The 17,604-nt window shown below is 38.9% G+C and overlaps 1 protein-coding gene across 1 annotated transcript in view; it reads right to left on the bottom strand.

The window, feature by feature from the left end:
- Positions 1 to 17,604, bottom strand: part of LOC130105585 (CUGBP Elav-like family member 5) — a 198,809-nt gene that overhangs the window by 28,620 nt on the left and 152,585 nt on the right. Inside the window, exons 4-6 of the mRNA XM_056271640.1 lie at positions 16,680 to 16,808; positions 12,879 to 12,958; positions 2,577 to 2,735 (exon numbers count right to left, since the gene is read on the bottom strand). Of these exons, the coding sequence (XP_056127615.1) occupies positions 2,577 to 2,735; positions 12,879 to 12,958; positions 16,680 to 16,808 (368 nt within the window). The remainder of the gene's footprint in view (positions 1 to 2,576; positions 2,736 to 12,878; positions 12,959 to 16,679; positions 16,809 to 17,604) is intronic.

The raw sequence follows: 17,604 nt of genomic DNA, 5'->3' as shown, positions 1-17,604 counted from the left end.
ATTAAACCAGATGTATAAATATTCGTGTAGGTATTGTGAGTTTAACTAATGTTAATAATCTGTTTGGCAGTTCCTGTCTCTGTTGTTTTCGCTTGCAAATTGCTGTTCACAGACTTGCAATGCTTTTGGGCACATTTGTGCGTGAAAACCGTGCCAAAAATGTAAGCACGGAAAAATGAAAGTCTGAAGAGTACAGATCTTATTAGGGCCCAAGCCCTGAAAGGGCGAAGGCCCTATTGTTTTCCTAAGGATTATTAGGGCCCAAGCCTTGAAAAAGTGAAGGCCCTATTGTTTTCCTTAGGATTATTATTATTTTTTTTTCTATAATTTTTCTTACGACTATTCGGGCACTTTTGGGGCTCTTAACGTGCTCGAAAACTCTTGAAACTTTGCACACGGGTCAGAACCCGCGGCCATCAGGGCCGGGCTGAAGATGGTATCCGGCAGCGATTACGGGCCCAAGCCGGTGGCACCGCAACCCCCGCAACCCAACTTGGGCCCGTGATCACTGCTCGCAGCTATATTTTATTTTGCATCAAAATACATGAATTACACTTACGAATAACAGTTAAAAGCTGCAAATATTTTTTTTCTTACACTTGAAGGGCGATTTACACCTTTACAAATCTTCTCTTGCGCATGCAAATTTATTTTACGCTTGCAATCTTATGTACTCGTTCACAAATCTTACCCTGCGCATGCGATTCTTTATGACATCATTTTACCTTCATAGAATTACTAAAATAACTGAAACTAAAAACTGATACTTAATAAAAATGATATCATAAAAAAAAAAAAAAAAAAAAAATGAGAACCTTTTTAATTAAAATTATAATGAAACCAGAAAATATAAGAATAAAATCTAATTCTAACAAAAATGTTAATAGTATTTTAATGAGCAAAATAACACTGAATTCCAGCTGTACTGCTGAGAATGCAATGCAAACTACATCGAGTTCGGACACATTTTGTGATGCAACAGAAAGCATTTGTGTTCATGCAGTTGACAGCATGCCTTATTATCTGTGTGCACAATTTAGATTTTGTGTGTTTTTTACATGTGTGGTTGTATTTACTGTGTACAGGGACACAGAACAGGTGGATGATGGGATACCTGGGGGTTTTCCTTCTGTTGGCTCCATGTTTAGACGTCACAGAAGGAATTGCACACAGATATCCCAGTATGTTCACGCACGAACAGGATAATAAGCAGCAAGCTGCTAACATGGCGAGGAGGCGCACGCGGTTGTGGCGAAGGATCATATGGATTATAAAATCAAAGCTGTAGTTTGAAATGTCACACACACACACACATATGCACACACTTCAGCGCAGTGTAATTAAAACCGAAGGCCTGCAGGGTATATGCTATATATAGAGCCCGTCTGACACGTGATGCGGATCCTCAAACTTCCCACTTCTGTGAGACTCCGTGAGCTAAAAAGTATTTAAAATAGCGGCTAACTTCCACACTATCAGATCACAGGCTTAATCTGTATCTAATGCCGTTATCGTTTCAAGTAATACGCTTATGAATATGCACAGAAATCCATGTGCTTTGAATACATTATCCATTCCGTAAATGAACTGGGATTCATCTAAAGAAGATGAATTACTCAAAGACGCGTTTGGCTTTTCCAACCACGCTAAGAGTGCCGAACTAGGCCAGGATGATGAAGTTAATAAAAATCATCTTGATATTTTTCAGCCTTTTGATAATATTTGATATATATCTCTATATTTATGGATTTTCTCTGAAATGGCTTAAAAGGAACCATCATTTCAATGAAACAGTCGTGGCTGCCAAGTTGATTTAAATGATTAACGTAAGAAGTAAAACAAGCATTAAAAATAATCATGTTTTCCACCAAACGACACAAGGAAGAGAGATATTTAATCATTTTCATTTATATGCACCCAAATAATCATACATTAAAAACTGCTACATGCAGACTTCAGTGCATTTGATTGATGCAAACAATTTATCGAATCAGAGTTTTGAACTGATTCCCTGAAATTGACCATTTGAACTGATTTCTATAGAAATGAAATAAATGTACCAACTCTAATGCCATGTTTACTAAAGTTTAAATAAGAAAAGCTATTAAAAACTCAGACTTAATACTTGCAAGTCACAGGACATGGAAGTCCTGGTCTTTTGACATTGTCTTTAGGAAACTCAATGGCCAAATCAAAAGTGCATGTTGCTTATATTCATAAATCATCTTAAATTTATTCACTCAGCTCTACAGCAATCACACGAAACTCAAAACCACAGGTTATAAGAGTGTCCTTTATAATCAAAGCCAAATATTCAAAATGCAAATAAACCGTAAAAACGGCACTCAGGATTAATTTGATTCCTGTTACTTATATTCTGAAGAGTCCGACGGGAGCAAGAGTTCAAATTGCACAGGAACTATATCTGCAAGTATTCATGGGTCAGGAATTGAAATGATGTTAATGCATTATTCAGCAGAGTGAAAAAACGTCTTGAGACAAGGACGGCGTTTATTAATCTGCGGCTGTTAGACTTCAGAAGCGCGTTGATTGTAATGCGTGTTGTGTGTGCTCACCGCGTGTGTGTAAGTACTGTAGGTGCTGCTGTAGGTGCTGAACGGCAGGGCCACGGTGGGGTTGAAGATGCCGAACTGACCCACCATCTGTTGCATGCGGCGTATGGTCCTCTCTTTATCGGTGTCAGCGAACTTTACCACCAAACTCGACGAAGCTCCCTGCGAGAGACACATGAACAGTTGTACACATCAGTAACTAACATTGCAGGGTCATTCTACGGTTTGGTGGGTTTTGGACTGAGCAGGTTAGCTGAAAACATTGTACAAATTCAATTGTCAGAGGGAGCTCAGGCTAGTTTAACCTAACAATCCTGACCAAATATTTCATATTTCACATTCTATGGCATATGTTACATGCCATATTTACAGTACAATGTGTAACAGGGTGGACGTTTTGAGCTATGAAGCCCATTACCAACTAGGAAAGAACAACATGCCAGCAGAAGATTAACATTTAGGGAGAATTTTAAATAAAATCTTTTTTTTATTTATTAACACTTTCATATCCAGTATAAATTGATACAACAGGGTGGACTATTATGTTTTACGCTATTAGATAAGTCTCCTAAAAATGGGGAGAATAGAGAAGTTTATGACTGAGTTGCTTTCCCTAAAAGGAAATGATGTCACTTCTAATAAGTCATGTGATTTAGGGCATACCTTTAAGAGTTTAAAGGGCAAATAGCACCAATGTAACAGGGTGGACTGGAGTTTGAGGGATCTACTTTAATTGAAATATATATCACAATAATTTGTATTTTATGTCAAAGAGAATAAGTAATGTATATACTAATACTTAAAATAGCTAATTAAGAAATATATATATAAACTTTATTTCATAGTGAGGTTGAGCAAACACGATTGGGGGCATTTGCCTGTCAAGTGGTTGAAAAGTTTGTGTTAATGCATGAAAAACCATGTGGCATGAAAGTCGATTAACATTTTAGGCAAAAAATGCACTAAGATGATCCTGCAACATATGGGGCCCCTAAAAGTACATGATGATGGAATAAATATGAGATGGGAGTAAAAGACATATTTCAATATTTGTATATAAAGACATTTGTTTTCGTGTTCCCCGAGAAACTTTGCATTTGCTCGCAAAACTTTTGCGCTCGTTTTACAAAGCTTTTCAGGGGAAAGCAAACATGTTGCAAGTGAACACAAAAAGCATTTACATTTTTTTTTTCACCAATCTCATTTTTCTCTTCATGTCCCTTAAGGGCCATGCACAACATGCACAAGCATATACACATGAATTAAAATCATCATATTCTGTTGCATTATTCATTTTGTACAAATGGTCATTTTTTGCACTAAAACAACTAATTTAGCTCCCATATTGAATCTACCCCTCCAAATAAGGCCGTTATCTGCTGTAATAATAAAAAAGACTTAAAAAGACTAGGATTATAGACAAACAGTATAATTTGCACGGGGTACTTTTATGGTGCTTTTGTGTCCTTTTCAAGGTTATTGTCGTTAAAGGGATAGTTCACTTTGAAATTAATTTTTCGCCGGCGCTTCGGTCTTTTCCGGAAAGCGCCGGAAGTGATCTCTCGCGCTTGTACGTCACTCATTGTTTACACAGAACAGAGATTGTAGGTAAGACGGTTAATTAAAATGGTACTAATTTGCGCTTATCCGGGATGTTTAAACCGTCGTAAAAGAAAACAATTAAAAAAAATATATAAAAAAAATAAACAATTGTATGAGTGACGTACACGCGCGAGAGATCACTTCCGGCGCTTGCACAGACCGAAGCGCCCGCGCCCTCAGATCACTTGGACGTGGCTGTGTTTACAAGAGGTAAAAACGATATAAATAATGTTCGTTTTCTCACACAAACCGCTCGTTTCGTGTCTTAGGCCATCAATGTGTACTTACATTTACGAGTCATTAAATCATGTTTAATTTGGACTTCTCTGTGCATGCTCTTTGAGGTGGTGACCATAGACCTGCATTATATGACTGACAGACAAGAACGGTTTGACCTAAAAATATCAAAATTGAAACTACTGCGGAAACAAAGACACCTACATCTTGGATGCCCTTGAGGTAAGCTAAAACATACCAAAAATTAATTTCAAAGTGAACTATCCCTTTAACTAAAACTAAAACTATGAGAAACTTTTTGTCAATTAAAATAAAGCTGAAATAAAATAAACTATAAATGAAAAGACTAAAACGATGCCTTGTCAACTAACTGAAATTTGTTGAAGCACTAAAATTACCTGGAAGTAAATTAAAACTAAAACTGAACTAAATAAATAAAATAAATTAACTAAAATAAATAAATAAATAAATAAAACCTAGTTAAAAATAATAATAATAAAAATGCACATAACAAAGCACATAACAAAATTACAAAAAAACTTCAAAATATTAATAAAACCTATAAACAGTGCCCTTTTGAAGCTTAAGAGCATCAGTCCTCTTTTGTTGTAACCGCATCCAAAAGACCATAAACCAGAACAAATCTTATGTTCCACAGAAAGAAAATCACAGGTAATCATCGTTTACATTTTTCTTGCACTTTCTTAGCGCTTATAAAAACTGCAGTCCAACATCACACACACACACACACACACGCGGACTCATTAAAGGGCTCTTGATGATTTACTGCACCACTTGACCTTTCATCCCTAAAGGCCAGAATATTCCCCTCATCTGAGAGACAGAGAGAGAGAGACCCTGAAGGTCTGCACCTCTGGGGATTTGTAATGCCTGATCATAAGCCTACACAGCACTTCAATGCAGATTATGAGTGAGAGTGAGCATCACTGAAGTGAGCACTCTGAAGGGCGCAGGCCATTACTGTCTCGTACTGTATGTGTGCATCCTACACAAAGACACCCGCCACTGCCACTTTATTGTGAATAAGCATTTCTTTAGGGATGCACCAATAAATGGGCCAATAATCAGTATTGGCTGATAAAAGCAATTATCCTCACTACTATGATCAGACATCAGCCGATTGCTTAAAAACAGGGCCGATTATATCCTGTCAATGAAAAGCAGGCGGAAAAATGCATTGCAACTCATGCTGTGTGTGAAGACAATGTCTCTCGTGTGGAATTACTAATTCAGTAGTCTGCTGTGAGTGAGTCTTTACAAAAATTCACAATGCTTTTACTGTTATGCTTTACTTTTTTAAAATCACACAACAACAAAAAAAGGCTTGCATAAACACAAGTGGTTTCAAATACAGAGTAGGGGTTGCAAAGACTAGTCGACTATAATGCTTTGCCATGACTCTTTAAGCTTGACTTCGATTAGTCGCTGATCATGGCCTATAAAGGGTGCAACAAGATATTTGAAGTCCACGTTTACACTCCGTTTCCAACAGTTAAGTTCCAACAGTGCTCCACAAGACATGTTTGATTATACCATCTGGATGCTCAAAATAGATCGGGAGGATGCACGTTTAACCCTGTGGGGCTCCTCATTTGGGTGTAGCACTTTCTCTCTTCACTCTTTCTCCTCCCCCATCATGAGTGGACACGCCCCCTACTGCTGATTGGCTAACTCTCTCTCCTCCCCCATCATGAGTGGATACGCCCCCTACTACTGATTGGCTGACTCACTCTCCTCCCCCATCATGAGAGGACACGACCCCTACTGCTGATTGGCTCACTCTCTCTCCTCCCCCATCATGAGTGGACACACACCCTACTGCTGATTGGCTCACTCTCTCTCCTCCCTCATCATGAGTGGACACGCCCCCTACTGCTGATTGGTTCACTCTCTCTCCTCCCCCATCATGAGTGGACACGCCCCCTACTGCTGATTGGCTGACTCACTCTCCTCCCCCATCATGAGGACACGACCCCTACTGCTGATTGACTCACTCTCTCTCCTCCCCCATCATTAGTGGACACACACCCTACTGCTGATTGGCTCACTCTCTCCTCCCCCATCATGAGTGGACACGCCCCCTACTGCTGATTGGCTAACTCTCTCTCCTCCCCCATCATGAGTGGACACGCCCCCTACTGCTGATTGGCTAACTCTCTCCTCCCCCATCATGAGTGGACACACACCCTACTGCTGATTGGCTCACTCTCTTTCCTCCCCCATCATGAGTGGACACGCCCCCTACTGCTGATTGGTCAACTCTCTCTCCTCCCCCATCCTGAGTGGACACGCCCCCTACTGCTGATTGGCTCACTCTCTCTCCTCCCCATTATGAGTGGACACGCCCCCTACTGCTAATTGGCTAACTCTCTCTCCTCCCCCATCATGAGTGGACACACACCCTTCTGCTGATTGGCTAACTCTCTCTCCTCCCCCATCATGAGTGGAGACGCCCCCTACTGCTGATTGGTTAACTCTCTCTCCTCCCCAATCCTGAGTGGACACGCCCCCTACTGCTGATTGGCTAACTCTCTCTCCTCCCCCGTCATGAGTGTACACGCCCCCTACTGCTGATTGGCTGACTCGCTCTCCTCCCCCATCATGTGTGTACACGCCCCCTACTGCTGATTGGCCACAAGTGTGTTGTGCTTCTCGGTCCGATCCACTTGCAACAGTGTTTCTCAGAAATTGCTTACTGCGCCTTTAATTGAGGGAAATTATGAGTGATTGTGAGCAAAACAGGAGGATTTTAGAATTCAGTTCATGTTATTGTGAATTAAGAACATCCAAAAGGTTTAGAAATCTTAATTTAATGTTCAGAATTTAGTTAATGTGAGTTTATCAGTATAACTTTCTAAAATAATCATTATCATTAATCATTAAAGGTACAATATGTAAGATTTTTGTAATAAAATATCCAAAAGATCACTTGCACAGTGTGATATATTTCCTGCAGTTGTGTACTTACAATATCCCAAAAGTTCCCAAAGATGTTTAATTTCAGAGAAATTCCAATTTTAAATAATGGCTCGTCCCTGGTCATTGTCGCCTGTCAATGACATAATATCCGCGTCATCCCTGGTTTCCGCTCATCCTGCCATAGTAACCATGGCGACAGACGTGGACAACAGCGTTACGTCTAGCGGCACGCTCACACTGTTGTTGTTTCGTTCAAACATTATGGACCATGGCAAGCAGACTTTGGGAAAAAAGGAGAACTAAAATGAGGATCAATATCAGCGTGGCGTTTTCTAGTTGCCGAGAGCTCCACGTCCGTGACTAACTTCGACTTGACAGAGCTTCACGAGTCACGACTTGACCATAAAACGAATCAATGTTATATAGCTCAACATGATGAAATGTTAGAATATGATCAGTATGTTATTCTAATGTTGATCTAGCTTACTGCTAGTTTCATTCAGACAAACTAACACAGAATAACATTATAACTTTCAACAGACTCAAATGCAGTTTAGTGTGATTGTGTAGACCAAGTGAAACAGCGCTGCGTTACCTCACAAGTTTAACTGACCTGTGTGTGTAGTAATAAGCACTTGTGTGTAGTTCGGTAGAATGAAATGTCCTCATTCTTATATATCTGCAGGACTCGCGTGTGGCGCTGAGATCTGTCTCTCATCAGCACTCGCGCCCTGCTTCAGTCATGTTAAAAACATCAATGTATTGGCAGGAATTGGATGAGTGACATCCATAAACATTATTAGATCCATCAGTTCCATAATTCCGCTTATGCGTCATCAACCTACGCCTTTGTTATTGTAAGAGGTTAGCGACCCCTAGCGGCGAAAAAAATTACATATTGTAGCTTTAATTTGAAACAAGGTATTAAAAGCAGAACACCAAACTATCAGTATCTGTAGCAGCAGATGTCATTCTAAACAATCGGACATTGGTATCAGACAATTTTGTATCGTTTCATCCCTAAAATATTTAGAAGTAGTAAAAAACATGAGCGTCAAATGAAGTATTTTTTGTAAAGGTGTATTAGAGGTTGCTACTCTGTAAGAAGCTGGACTGTCAGGACAGGTTTGAGATCTGACAGTGAACATCATTGTGACAAGCTGTAAAATGATGCTGAAATATTTGAATGCATTAAAATTGGTATGGTGGAAAATTTCGCTCTGCAGGGCTGAAACAAACTGTAAGGCTGAGCTGTTAATGAGGCCTTTGCTAACTCAACGCATGGCTCTGAATGTGTAATGAGGAACTATTAAAATGTCCCTGAAACTCAGTACTGCTTAACACTCTCTCACTGGCTCTGGTCCAAAACCCCTTCCTCGCTGTCTACTGCCTTCACACGCAGCATCAAAACTAAAATGGAATTTCAAAAGTAACCAGTTCTGAACGCACTACATTAGCAGCAACTGCATAAAAATAAATTGCTATATGTAAATTATAATCAAAATTTCCCTTGCTTTGTCTGTCATCTCAGATGGATGTTTACAACAAGCTTCTCGCATTGCATCCTGGGATTGTCTAATTTACACTACCGTTCAAAAGTTTGGGGTCTGTAAGACTTTTTAATGTTTTTGAAAGAAGTTTTGAAAAAAGGCTGCCTTTATTTAATAAAAAATACACACTCTAAAAAATGCTGGGTTGTTTCAACCCAAATTTGGGTCAAATATGGACAAACCCAAATGTTGGGTTAAAAATGCAATAAAAAAATTTACAGTTGAAAGTGAAAGTTGAAGTTGGGTTAAAATTTTTAATTAAATTTTTAACCCAACATTTGGGTTTGTCCATATGTGACCAAAATTTGGGTTAAAACAACCCAGCATTGTTTAGAGTGCAGTAAAACAGTAATATTGTGAAATGTAATTACAATTTAAAGTAACTGCTTATTTGAATATATTTTATAATGTAATTTATTCCTGTGATGCAAAGCTGAAGATTCTTCACATGATCCTTCAGAAATCATTTTAATATGCTGATTTGCTGCTCAAGAAACATTTCTGGTTATTATCAATGTTGAAAACAGTTGTGCTGCTTCATATTTTTGTGGAAACCACAATACATTTATTTTCAGGATTATTTGATGAATAGAAAGTTCAAAAGAACAGCATTTATTTGAAATCTTTTGTAACATTATAAATGTCTTTACTGTCAATTTAATGCATCATTGCTGAATTTTTACTGACCTCAAACTTTGAATAGTAGTCTGTGATTCATATTTTATATATATATGAAAAAAAACATATATACATATAAATGTATAAAACATCATATATAAAAAAGAAAACATTGATATGAGTGAAGATCATACCTGATAATGAGCAGTTAGTGATCAGAATCTCCCCATCAGATTTAATTCTCTTTTTAAGTCAGATGGGATGCCAACCCGCCAGCTGTTCTCACCCAGACATTTGGCAAAAGGTCTAAATCCATTATGAAGTTGCACCAGGCAGCAATATAACAGATATTCAATAGGTAAGTCAAAATAAATGAGGAGAAGCTTTGTGAAAACAATATACCGTAATCACAGACATTGCTATCCGGACAGGATTAGATTGCTCATTTGCTTTGTAATTTTGTTCAGGAAAAATAGACTTGTTTGATTTAAACAAGTTTGATTGTCTGTGAAACACGCACTTACCTGACCTTGAGGAAACTAGTCACATTCAAATTTGAAAGAGGACCTATTATGATCTTTTACAAAGTCTTGATTTTGTTTTCAGGCTCTACTAGAACAGGTTTTCATGCTTAAATGTTTAAAACACCTTATTTTTCACATATTCTCAATTTTTGCAGCTCCTCTCTTCCCAGTCTGTCAGTAACGCTCTGTTTAGTTCCTGTCTCTATGAAGCCCCTCCTTCTGAAAAGCACACTGTGCTCTGATTGGTCGGCTGGAGCAGTGTGTTGTGATTGGTCAAGCACTTCAAGTGTGTTTGGGAAATGCCCCGCCCCTTACCATAACCGTGAGTTTCAACACACTACTAACTCACTCAACCAGGCCCCGCCCCTTTATTCTGCAAATTAATTATTTAAATGAGGAATATTGTGACGTGTTTGTTCCCAGAAGAAAACTCAAGACTACAATGGAGGCGTTTCAGGGAGTTCATAAACACTGACACTGATATAGAGAAGAACTCCCACTGTGCTTTGTAATTCTGCAGAGCTTTTTCATGCTCAAACAGCAACATTACACACTAAAGAAAGTTAAAAATGTAAAAAATGCATAATAGGTTGGAAGAAGACTTTCAATTTCTCATTCTGTCGTCGACTATGTAGATGCTTTAATTATCGGTATGCAAAGTGTGTGAGTGTGAGATACGGCCTTGAACGTTTCATTTGAGGATAATTACTCTCAAGGTTGAGCTGATCTCTAAACACACATTTACTGTGGTTCATCAGAAGCATTCCTGGACAACCTGTCTTCCTTCTCCGTGACCGTTACACACCGCCAGAGTGTGTTTTCCCTCGGTTTGATCTTCTCTAGCCCTCCCTGTCCGTTTCTTTCTCTCTACTTCTTGTCCTGCTCTCAGGGGATGGAGAAATACACATCTTTATCTGTCCTTTCAATGTGTGGCAGAGGAATTATTCATCTGAACCTTCGAGTGTGAGATAGAGAGAGAGAGAGAGAGGTGGGAAAACATGCAGAGTGTGATAAAAAGAGTGTGAGCTGTAGAATAGAAAGGAAATGTTCAGAATAGCATACTGCCCGTACTATATTTCATACGTAATACATATACTGTACATTTTTCTCTGTGAAAGGAATACCCAGATAGCCCGTGAACAATCTGCAGCTTTTTTTTGTGTGCTGTTTTTGGCGGAAAAACTGTGAAATTCTGCAAAATAGATTTTTTTTACCAAAATTCTGCGGAAATTCTGTCATAATTTATCCAGCATCATGAAATTTCCAACCTGTATAACTTGGAAGCACACAAGGAATGTTGTAACAGAAGTTTCCTTTCAATGCAACTATTGCGACTAAAGAACTTACGCTTCGAAATTCATGCAAAACCATCATAAAGTAGCTATAATCCAAGTCTTCTGAAATCATAACATAGCTGTGGGAAACAGGCTGAAACTGATGATGTATTATTATTAAATATTGAAATTAATATTATGCAGTCCCCCAATTAAGATCATAATTGTTTTTGCAAGTTAAATATAAAATAAAATTAAAATAAATAAAAAGTTTTCTGAACAGTATTATAGTAAATAAATAAAATAGTTTTAAGATGGTTTTTATATAGTTTGCTATTTAAAAAAAAAAGATATTGCCCTTTAATTAGCTACTTTTCATTAGCAGACATTAATATTATGCAGTCCCCTAATCAAGATTCTCATTGTTTGCATATGCGAGTTAAATATTAAATATTTTATTTGTATAAATAAATAGGTTTATGATGAATAAAAATAAATGAAAAAACCTAAATAAATGATAAAATTAAGATAAAATTTTAAGACAGTTTATAAGTTTATATAATTTGTTATTTTGATACATTTAAAAGATATTGCCCCTTATTTGTTAGCAGACTGTAAAATAAATCAAATAATTTCTAAAGTGTTGTTTAACAATTTTAACTATTAAAATTAAGATTATGCAGTCCCCCTAATTAAGATTCTAATTTTTTTGTTATTTGCACAAACAAACAAACTAACAAACTAACAAACTAACTAACTAACTAACTAACTAACTAACTAACTAACTAACTAACTAACTAACTAACTAACTAACTAACTAACTGACTGACTGACTGACTGACTGACTGACTGACTGACTGACTGACTGACTGACTGACTGACTGACTGACTGACTGACTAACTAACTAACTAACTAACTAACTAACTAACTAACTGTCTGCACTGCAGTATACAGTATGCTGTGCATTAGTCTTGTAGTTCTCAAGATCGTTTGTTCTTGTCTCGTTCTCGACCGCATTTGTACTCGGTCTTGTCTCGGTCTCAGACTAAGAGGACTCTGAATTTTATTTCTAGACCGATCAACATAAAAACTGCGAGGATATCACAATATTGCCGGTGTATTGTCTGATTTTTGTTAATGTGATTGGATGTAAAGTCTTGGTCTTGTCTTGGTTCCAACACATTGTGGTCTTGGTCTCGGTTTAGGCGGTACACTAGTGTGCACTAAGCAGTAAGCTAGTCCTCCACTCAGAAGAGAAGGTAGGATGACAACAGCTCATTTGCACTTATATTGGCTCAACATGACAGCGGCTCACTGGCTTCAACATCAGCTGTGTGAGTGCGCTCGCTGTTACATAAACGTGTGTGTTCACAAACGACATTGTGACTCGTGAGTGTATATGTTGACGCATATCATATCAATTCATTTTTGGTCAAAATGTATGAATGTGTAGGAGAAAGTGTATTTTTAGGTAATTTTACCTTGTGAATAAAGGTCTAAAAGTAAAATCTTGCCATTAATACGAGCTCATAAAGCTTCATGTGTGTAGTTGTACTCACAGGCATGGTCTGACTCCCGTGCAGCCCGCTGATGGCAGACTGAGCCTCGGTGTGTGTTGAAAACTTAACAAAGGCACAACCTGCAAAATACACACACACACACACACACAGACATACACACACACAAGCATAGAATAATGAGGAACAGCAGTGGAGGTTTTCTGCAGAGAACTGTCTGTCTCTGCAACACTGATGAGAGAGAAGACATGCACACAAACACTAACACTCACTGCTGTTTCTAAAGATGTGTTCACACTTGACATGTTTGGTTTGATTAAAACGAACCGTGGTGCGATTGCTCTGTTAGAGCGGTTCATTTGAATAAGTCTGAACGCTGTCATCTGAACCCTGGTGACACCAAACACACTGAAGAGACGAGTCTTGATCCGCTTCCAAACGATGCAGTCCGAAAGAAATATGAACGCAACATGGACTAAAGAAATGTAAATGAACCAAAAACAGGACATAATGTCACAAGGTTCTATCCTAAAAAGCACAGAATGCTCATGCTGTCATAGTCGTGATGTTGCTCATCACAGTTCAGATCAGGCGTCAGAACCGCGTCTCCTCACGACAGATCTTGGTGTGTGTGACGGAGGGATTCCTGACGCCGTTTTGACTCCTTCACACATTGATAAGCTCTTAAGGAGTTCTCAGCTGGTCAGAATACCCAGTGGCGGATTTAGCAAATTGGGGGCCCAAAGCGAAGGTACTGCGCGTGACGAGATGTTTAGATGTATAGGCTTTTCTCGCAGCACTTTACATAATTAAACTTATGGCATCCAGGAAGATCCAGACAACAATCATCAGTGTCAACTGGAGATTCAGCAGTTATAAAACCCAAAAGACTTCGTACTTCGGATTTAAGGTGGCTAGAGAAAGAGAAAGAAACCGTCTCATGCGAACACAAGGATTTAAACATCGGCGGGGCTTTTGAAAAGTGCGTGAACTCCGTGTTTTGAAGGGGTTCGAAACGGAAGAAGAGACGGCTTTTTTCTGCTGAACAAGTAAGACATTTCAATAGTTCAATCGTGTAACAGTACGTTTTCTTAATTCACACAGTTATGGAGTTTCCTTTGTTGTGCCTTTCTCGTTTTGCTATTTTGGAGAATATGAATTCTGAACTACACAGGTAACCATAAAACACATTAAATTTAACATTAGTCACGCAATGCTGATGTTGTTAACATGAACAATTTGAGAACAAAGTAGGCTATAATTTGCACGGTTGCTGTAAATCGCGTTGATTAAATCTAACGAAGCTTATCATGTCGAATGCTTTTTCCCCCTTAGTTGGTCAGAACAAAAATGGATGTTACTTACTTGTTCAGAAGACATTTTCTTATGAAAATTCTTATGTTGGTCAAACTTTCAAAAAGTGAATCTGTGATTCTGTATGACAGTATCCACACAGCGCGGTGACTGACAGCAGCACTCGCCTCAAAGCACTGTGTTCATCCGCGCTGTTTCATGTCGATTTACAACCCACGTAAAGATGATAATTCCGCGAATCACTGCAGTTACAGATTTCGAACAGAGAGATGGCGACAAAGAGGAAAAGATACGGACTGCAGCTTTAAACATTAATTATAGCCAGCCATCCAACATTACAGTGTAATTGAAAGCCAAAAATTAACATTTTGTTAGGCTTCAAAAAATATATAACAACTTTTAATTTACGTGAACTTAAAATAATCATCAGATAAACCCATAATAAATGTCATATTTACTTTTGCCCTTTCAGTCTAACGTTATACACGTTATCCTCAACTAGCGTCACTTCACAGATGCTGCTGAAGTGGCATGTATCCCCAACAGTAGGCGTAAAAAAGTTTGTCATTTTTGGCAGCGTTGCCAAATACATATCAGCGTCTTCTGTCTTTTATTTGAGCCGCTTGGGTAACTTCGTTTTATTTTCGCGTTTAGACCATAGACTGTAAAAAAATATGGACGTAGTGTCCGTGACGTCACCCGTAGGTTTCTGAAGAGCGTTTTTGAAGCCTAAAGTGGGCGGGGCCGGCCGTCGCCATCTTGGCAGCGCGTCACCTCTCGTCACTCCCGGATAACAGAAAATGGGCAAAGAGGCGGGCCGTGGGTGGAGCTGAGGTGCTAATGCTATATATGCTACTGGCCTCGTGCTAAAGTGATAGCTGTTTGAAGAAGTAAAGCCAATAGTGAAAGTTCATGTTTTTTCCCTTTGAAATATTATAATAGTTAAAAGACATAACTAAAAGTGAGACTGTGTATCGTGATGTATTATTATTCTGCTATAAAAATGTATTATCATGCAGTAACTTACAATATTGCTCTGGGCTTGCGTGTGACAGTGATTCATGCACATACATGTCAGTCAGTATGGCATCGCACGTCAAGTCCGTAAAGAGCTTTATTCAGTCCATTTTAAAATCTGATTTTGGCCGCCTCTCATTTTCTCAAATGGGTTACACCAAAGATATTACCTCAGAAGTTCAAGTAAATGCACTAGAAATCCGCGCTCATTCAAGGGTGTGCATCTGACGTTACTGCATGGACGGAGAGAAAGCACTGACACCTGCAGGATTTCATCTGACGGTACTTTTTATTTAACACTAAAAAGTATAATAAGCATCTGTTCCGTGAGAGCAACAGTACCGCATAACGAGTGTGGTCTCTCTATCTATAGACTTTTTTAGCAAGGAAATTGTCAGACATTCATTAACGTAGTGCATGCGAGGAAAACAACTGGAAATACAGTGCTGGTTGTTCTCTCCATACCAGTCTATGCTCCATACTCGACGACAACAACGGAATCCAACGGCGTGGGCGAAGGTATAATGCGTGTATTAAATTGTATGAAATAATCCCGAAAAAAGCACAAACACGGCAGAGATGGCAAGTACAGCAGCTGCTGGAATTAGCTGAGAGTGACAGACAAACGGCCGCAATCCACCTGTCACTCAAGCGGCCACGCCCTTAATTATGCAGGCTTAATATAATTTAAACGGATGAGTTGTAAAAAAATTCACCCCCCTCACAGTTGTCATGAAGGGCAAAATAAGCTATAAAGACCAAAACCACTTATTGCTCCAGGCTGTAAACATGTTTTTTTCTGCTGTAAAGTTGGGCATTTTAACATGGGGGAGATGCAGATTTGACTCACTTCTGCCTCCAGCCTCAAGCGGTCAGTGGATGAATTGCAGTTTAATTCACTTCCGTGTTGGTTTCAAGAGAGAGACAGGGAGGTTGCCGCTTGGCCCTGACACCCACATTTGGCGGGTTGGCGAGTGTTAATGCCAAGCCCTGATCACAGGATATCTGTGCAGTGGAGGGTCATGTGATCGGACGCGCTGCTGATCATCAAACCTTCATGATTTCATGTTGAGTTGAAAATCTCTTACGTCGATTCCCTCTTCACACATTTCAAACACGATTGACCTCTCTGACCCGTTTCCCTTAATGGACGCAGCGTTCGGAGTGTGTGTAAATAATTCCTGCCTGGCCTGTGCCGGGGTTTGTCAGGTGATATCGGCACCCTGCGGCGGAAAGGCTTCACCCGACGTTGGTTAGCGATGAGAAACCCATCACACAGTGTTTCAGAGGCGTGCGTGTGTTTGAATAGACTGACGCGGTGAAATTGAATGTGTAAATGACAGCACTTCTGCTACGGCACTCAAGGTTGAACATTGCTTTTCTGTTTGTTTGTTTGATTTGACTTTGTCTTTTTCTGTAGAAGGTCACTATTGGTAACTGCTCAGAATATAAAATACATCTCCGACGAGAATAAGGAAAAACTGCTGTGAATACTGAAGAGATGAAAATCACCTTTACTGTTTCCATCAGGGCCTCGTAATACGGTGCACTCTTCAATGACTCCGTAGGGCTCAAAAAAGCGGTACACGTCCTCTTCCGTCTGCTGCTTATTCAACATGCCCACAAACAGCTTCCGGTCCTCTGAAATACAAGCACAAAGAGAGAATATAAACTTCTACTGTATCATCTCAGATTTGATCTGCTTTCACAGTCAAATTGTGCCGGCTTCAGGGCAGATCGTATTCATTGCGTCAAATGTGATGCTGGATATTGTCAAATAATACACAAACAATAAATAAATTACATATCTTTTTATTGCATGTGCACTCAAAAATATACATACAGTCCGACACAAACAAATGATACTGATGAACAAATGACTCTTTTGAGCTGATACTTTCAATCAATCAATCAATCAATCAATCAATCAATCAATCAATCAATCAATCAAAAAGTCTCCAAATTAACCGTTCTGAATCAATGTAGTGAATGCTGTAGTGAGTCAATGAGAGCGGTCACTGAATCAACTTACTGTCGTCAGAACGTTTGCACCTTTAATGTAAAAAATACAGCCTATGCAATGCCACTGAAAACGTATTAATATTTCCGAGAAAAAAATATAAAAATAAAAGCTTAAAATAACCCCCACTTTTTGTATATTTTAAATTGTTTAAACAAACATACAAATAAATATGTTGCTAAAATATTTTGTTTGTGTGTATATAGTTAAAACACAACGGAGACTGAATTCTACAGTAAGCAGTTATTTTGTGCATTTGAGTGTCACTCACACACTCACACACTCTCCGAGTGTCCAGGCCTGACGCCACAGCAGACTTTATGAGTCGGTCCCCATCAGCACTGAGCTATATACAGCAACACACTCACAGCAGACACACAGACGGAGCTGGATCTATATAAAGCAGCAGTAAAACCC

Source organism: Rhinichthys klamathensis, unplaced genomic scaffold, assembly GCF_029890125.1.
Source record: "Rhinichthys klamathensis goyatoka isolate OS25496 unplaced genomic scaffold, OSU_Roscu_1.1 h1tg000323l_1, whole genome shotgun sequence".
NCBI classification, from domain to species: Eukaryota; Metazoa; Chordata; class Actinopteri; order Cypriniformes; family Leuciscidae; genus Rhinichthys; species Rhinichthys klamathensis.
The sequence above is the reverse complement of the archived record's forward strand: the minus strand, read 5'-3'. Positions and strand labels throughout refer to the sequence as shown.